Here is a 6,000-nt window from a genome sequence, read left to right as displayed (position 1 = left end):
CCCCGCCCCTCCGCGCACTCGGCCAGAGGGGGAGGAGACACGTGTCCCGCTAGCGCCGAGTCACGTGGAAAAGAAAACGAACGAAGCCCGCGGCCACTCGCGCACGCGCACAAGACTCTGGCCTGGCGGGCTCGGAGGGAAAAGGGGAGCGGGGAGGCGACTTCTTCGGGCTCCGCGGCGGTGCGCAGGCGCCCTGGCCCGACTGGAGACTTTGTTCTCCGCGGAGAGACCCAAGGGCGGTGCCGGTGGCTGGTTGCGCACGCGCGCCGCCTCATTTCCGGTGCTCTCTTTCGCTGGGTCGCTCGGGTCGGCTTCGGTCGCTGTCGCTCCCGCTCTCCACCCCCGCCAACCGCCGCTCGGGCCTCTGCCGCTGCCGCGTCGCTTCCTCGATCCCTCGATCGCACATCCGCCCCAATGCAGCGCCGGGACGACCCCGCCGCGCGCATGAGCCGGTCCTCGGGCCGCAGCGGCTCCATGGACCCCTCCGGTGCCCACCCCTCAGTGCGTCAGGCGCCGTCTCGGCAGCCACCGCTGCCTCACCGGTCCCGGGGAGGCGGAGGGGGATCCCGGGGGGGCGCTCGGGCCTCGCCCGCCACGCAGCCACCACCGCTGCTGCCGCCCTCGGCCACGGGTCCCGACGCGACAGTGGGCGGTCCAGCACCGACTCCGCTGCTGCCCCCCTCAGCCACTGCCTCCGTCAAGATGGAGCCGGAGAACAAGTACCTGCCCGAACTCATGGCCGAGAAGGACTCGCTCGACCCGTCCTTCACTCACGCCATGCAGCTACTGACGGCAGGTAAGCGGGCCTCCCGGATCCCTCTGGGTCGCCTGGCCACCCGGGGGCATGGGCAGCAGTGGCTTTGTTCCGCCCGCTTCCCGCCCCCTCGGGGCCAAGGCAGTCGTGAACTACCCTTCTCTCTTTCTCATCCTGGGGAGCCTGGATTCCACACTCCCATCCCGGCCCTCGGTGCGAGGGAGAATTTCTAAGCTGCAGTGAAGGCCCGAAGGGGACTTGGCGATATCTTAGCGCAGAGATCTTGATGGATGCGCTGCGCTCCCCGCCCCTTTCCCGACCCTTCCCCCTCCCACTTCTTGCAGCTGCCCTGCGCCCCGAGTGTTCAGATTCTTCCAGAAATGAATCTTTATCTCCCAACCCCCCCCCCCCCGCCAAAGGGAAAGCTTTCTTCATTGCGGGTGGCGGTAGACGCCTCTACTGAGGGTGTAGGGGGTGAAGACAGCCCGAGCCGGGGAGGGACCGTGGGAGGGAGGGCCGAGGTGAAATGGGGTGAGGCTGGAGTGCCCTGTCCAGCGCGCCGCGGTCGCTGGGGGCCGGGTCGGACTTAGCGGAAACAGGAGCTTAAGTTGCTCGGAGGCAGGAGCAACCTGTGGGAATCGGAGCTTGAGGTTTTCCGAATCAGATTTCCGACTTCGGCAGATAAAATGATAATTGCTATAGAGCCAGAAGGCTGGACCCCTTTATTTTACAAGGTGTTGTTCATCAGAAGGGTAAAAATAACCCCAGAGACAGTGAAATGGGGTAGGAGGAGGTAAAGGGTGGTTTGCAGGACATTCCCCAAGATGGACAAAAACTGAGAGAAGTTGCAAGATGCTTGTACCCGAAAGGCTTGGTCTTCTTTTATTTCTTTTTGCCTCAGTAGTGAAATAGATGAGGAAAAGTAGTCTTTGTTCTCTGTAGACTAACGCTCCTTTCCTGCTCTGCACTGGCCGTTCACCTAGTCGCTCTGATTTCTCCCTAAAGCCGTCTGTTTTGCTCTCTCTTCTAGTTAAAACGTTGTTTTAGTTATTTTATAAGCAAGTAAAAAGTTGCGGCCTTCAACGCTAAATGAGTAGTTGGACTCATGGGCAAGGTTGATATAATGGACAGATCGTTCCCCTTTGTTCTCTATCTCCCTACATTGGTAAGGGGTCTTCACTTTTTAATGCAATGAACAAAGCTCGCTGTGGTCAAGAATAAGAACATTTGGATAAACTGCTTACATTTTCAATTGGGTGCTTTGCTGTTCTGTAACAGTCAGATTGTTTGAAACATTACTGTTCATTGTGTTCTTCTGGCAATCGTTTTGAAGACCAGGAGGACTTTTTTTATCTTTAGATTTTTCATGTTGTCTTGCATATAGCAAACACCAGGTGTTTGAATCTGAAAGCAAGTACATGCAGATTTAGGAATGGCAGGCTAAATGCTAAAGGTTGACTGGTAGTCTAATTTTTATTTCCTCTAATCTTTAAGCAGTCCAGGTTAAGTGAGTAAGAATAACAAACTTTAGAACTTAAAGGTGTTGGCTTGGGTTTGAAATTCTGACCCTTAATTAGTTACCTACTCTTGGGAAGTTTTCTGAACCTCAGTAACCCTATCTGGAAAGTGGGATGGTGAGTTGAGAGAATTAAATGTCATGTAAAAGTACTAGCAGCATTCCCTTTGGCCAAAATCAGATAATAACTTATCACCACGGTTTTCTTCTAATTGTAAATCCTTGGTACTGAATAACGTATGAAAACAAGGTATTTTTTTTGCCTTTCTGACCACACCAAGTGCCTAGTACAGTGTTTATCTTTCAAGTAAAAGGTGGTTTCTTAGAATAAGCATCAAAAACTGTTGATCCTTAAAAGTGACTTACAGGGGCACCTGGCTGGCTCAGTCAGTAGAACATGTGACTCTTGATCTTGGGGTTGTAAGTTGGAGCCCATGTTGGGTGTAGAGATTACTGAAAAATAATCTTTTTTTAAAAAGTTAAAATTTTCACTCTTACTGCTTAAATTCTGTTACAAGAGAGTGCTCTTTAATAGTTTTTAACGGGCTTTTTTGGTGTTTGTTTTTTAATAAACTGAAATTTTAATTGGAGAATTGGGGCTGAGGTAATGCTAGCTCATTGAGAAAACAGACTTGGGGAATATGGATGCTGCTTAGCGTGGTTAAGTTCTGATATATATTGGACCTGGCTCTTTTTTTTTTTTTTTTTTTTTTTAGATTTTATTTATCTGACAGAGATACAGCGAGAGAGGGAACACAAGCAGGGGCAGTGGGAGAGGGAGAAGCAGGCTTCCCGCTGAGCAGGGAGCCCGATGTGGGGCTCAATCCCAGGACCCTGGGATCATGACCTGAACCGAAGGCAGACGCTTAACGACTGAGCCACCCAGGCGCCCCGGACCTGGCTCTTAATGTATTTTTTAATGATCTGGAAAAGGGATTGTAGTGAAGTCAACCCACTGTGAGGAAGTGAGACTCTGAGAAGACAGAATAGTAATATTTAAACTCTGATAAAAGGGTGCCTGGGTGGCTTATTTGGTTAAGCGTCTGCCTTCAGCTCAGGTCATGATCCCAGTGTCCTGGGGATTGAGCCCAGAGCTGGGCTCCCTGCTCAGCAGGTAGTCTGCTTCTCCCTCTCCCTCTGCCCCTCCCCTCAGCTCATGCTCTATCTCTAGCTCTGCTCTCTCTCTCTCTCAAATAAATAAATAAAATCTAAAAAAACAAAACAAAACTCTGATAGGATACATGTAAGAAAAATATAGTTAACACTTACTGTGCCAGGCACTGGTCTGAGCACTTTATGTCAAATATTTAGTCTTTGTGACAATATTATGAGGAAGTTACTTTTTTTTTTTTTTTAAGATTTTATTTATTTGATGGAGAGCACGCACGCGCGCGCACAAACGGAGAGCAACAGGGAGAGGGAGAAGCAGGCTCCCCGCAGAGCAGGGAGCCCAACATGGAGCTCCATCCCAGGCTCTGGGATCATGATGTGAGCTGAAGGCAGGTGCTTAACCTACTGAGCCACCCAGGTGCCCCTATGAGAAGTTACTCTTATCCTCATTTTTACAGACGAGGAAATCAAGGCACCCAGAGATTAAATAATTTGCCTACAGTAATAAAATTAATAAGCAGCATAACTAGGATTTGAAGTCAGTCTGAGTCTGGATCCATACACCTAACTCTCCCCACCCACTCCACCCCCTACTATATATAATACCTGCAAAAAATTGTAAACAAATTGTACTTCAAAAATATTTTTTACTACTTGGACAAAATACTACAATTTATTTGAATGCATTGGAGTGCTAGCTAACAGGTCAATAAAGATGATAATGCCAGAAGAAGAAGAAAGAAACCCAAAGAGCAGAGCCTAGCTCTTGGAACTGACTTTCCTCAGGCACCTCTGCTCATTTCCAAAGAGAGTCCTCAAGACCCAGACCACTCTTCCTTCAGCAGCCACATACCCCTTCCTGTCCCTTTCCCAGCTTTTTTTTTTAAAGATTTTATTTTTGAGTAATCTCTCCACCCAATGTGGGGCTCAAACTTAGAAACCTTGAGATCAGGAGTCGTATGCTGTACTGACTGAGCCCCCCCAGATGTTCCCCAGCTTTACTTTATTTTGCACTTAATCAGCATCTGATGTACTATATATTGTAGTTATGGGTGTATTTGTTAACCACTCCTCCTTCACAGCTAGAATGTCAGCTCTACCAGGGCAGGGATCTTTTGTCTGCTTTGTTCACTGCTGTATCTCCTGTTCCTTGAAGAGTGCTGCACAGAACGGACTCTTACTAAATATTTGATGAACAGATACTCATCTTCATTGCATGATGGAAAAACATCAACACAGTTCTGAGAGATTTACATTTTGAATATAGACTTCTGTGTTAGCCAAATTGATACTCAGCTACAATGACAATTAAATGCATTTGCAGACATGCAAGGACTCCGTGTACCCATGCTTGTTTTCTGAAACAAAAATAATTTATCTTGTGTTAATATTTATGTAATAAACATACAATGCCTGTACGCATAACAGTGTTCTTTTTCTACTTTGTACAATTAGGAAAATATAAGTTTGTGTAAATGACTCAGGAGTAAGGAAATATTTTGAATAGATTAATCCCCACAAAATCTTGAAAATATACTTCGAAATCCATCTTTCAAAAGCACTCATTGGACATTTTAAAGACAGTCTAGTGAAACTTGAAAATAATTTATTTCGTGCACAATATGTTAGAGAAATACCTGTTTCATCTATAGGGCTAGCAAAACCTATTAAAATTAGAAAGTGGAATTAGTTGCAAATAATTCTAGACCAAATACAAGTGTAAATAGTAGGATAAAAAGGCAGAGGTTCTCAGTATTTGCAACAATATCGTTGTTTACATAGGAAAATGGTCAGTGATGCAGCTGATTACAAGATAGAGATGTACAAATCAGTAGGTTTCTGATACATGAGCAGTAGCCAATTAGGAAAGAATTGACAAAATCTCGTTTTTAGAATAGTATCCAAAAAACTAAAAATTAAAAAAAAAAGAATAGTATCAATTGCCTTGGGATAAGCAATAAAAATCAGTTCAAAATGTATGTGAATAATTATAAACAATAACATTAAATAATATTTAACCTTTGTGTAGAGCATGTAACTTGCTATGAGGTATGCTACTTATTCAGTCTTCCTGGCCATTCTACAAGGAAGAATTTTTATCTCAGTATTACACATGAGTAATATTGTGATCACATATTGTCAACTTAAAAAAAAATCTTTTTTAAGATTTTATTTATTTATTTGACAGAGAGAGATACAGCGAGAGGGGGAACACAAGCAGGGGGAGTGGGAGAGGGAGAAGCAGGCTTCCTGGCTGAGCAGGGAGCCCGATGCGGGGCTCGATCCCAGGACCCTGGGATCATGACCTGAGCCTAAGGCAGACACTTAACGACTAAGCCACCCAGGCACCCCTCAAAATTTTACTAAAGGTGATAAAGGAAGATCTGAATGAAAAGAGAAATATGCCATGTCCTGGGGAAGTTGTGGGGTAGGGGGGTGAAAGTGGGGGGACTAGCATTATAAAGATGACAGGACTTTTTTTTTTTTTTTAAGATTTTATTTATTTTTTAGAGAGCGAGCGAGAGAGAAACAGCATGAGAGGGGAGAGGGTCAGAGGGAGAAGCAGGCTCCCTGCTGAGCCGGGAGCCCGATGTGGGACTCGATCCCAGGACCCTGGGAT

General features: G+C 46.5%; 1 protein-coding gene across 7 annotated transcripts in view; it reads left to right on the top strand.

Annotated features, from left to right (window-relative positions):
• The first annotated feature begins 205 nt into the window (after window positions 1-205).
• Window positions 206-6,000, top strand: part of KHDRBS1 (KH RNA binding domain containing, signal transduction associated 1) — a 37,854-nt gene continuing 32,059 nt past the window's right edge. For 4 of the 7 annotated variants that reach the window (XM_045898222.3, XM_064589567.1, XM_064589566.1 and 1 more), the window contains exon 1: window positions 207-796. In XM_045898222.3, coding sequence (XP_045754178.1) covers window positions 415-796 — 382 coding nt within the window. In that variant the 5' untranslated portion in view covers window positions 207-414. Of the gene's footprint in view, window positions 797-6,000 lie in introns of all 7 variants that reach the window. The other 3 variants (XM_064589569.1, XM_064589570.1, XM_064589571.1) reach the window with 1 other exon arrangement.

This window comes from Mirounga angustirostris, unplaced genomic scaffold (assembly GCF_029215605.1).
Source record: "Mirounga angustirostris isolate CCGP_5_RB_7025 unplaced genomic scaffold, mMirAng1.0.hap1 SCAF_4, whole genome shotgun sequence".
Classification (NCBI taxonomy): domain Eukaryota; kingdom Metazoa; phylum Chordata; class Mammalia; order Carnivora; family Phocidae; genus Mirounga; species Mirounga angustirostris.
This window is presented reverse-complemented; position numbering and strand designations above follow the sequence as displayed.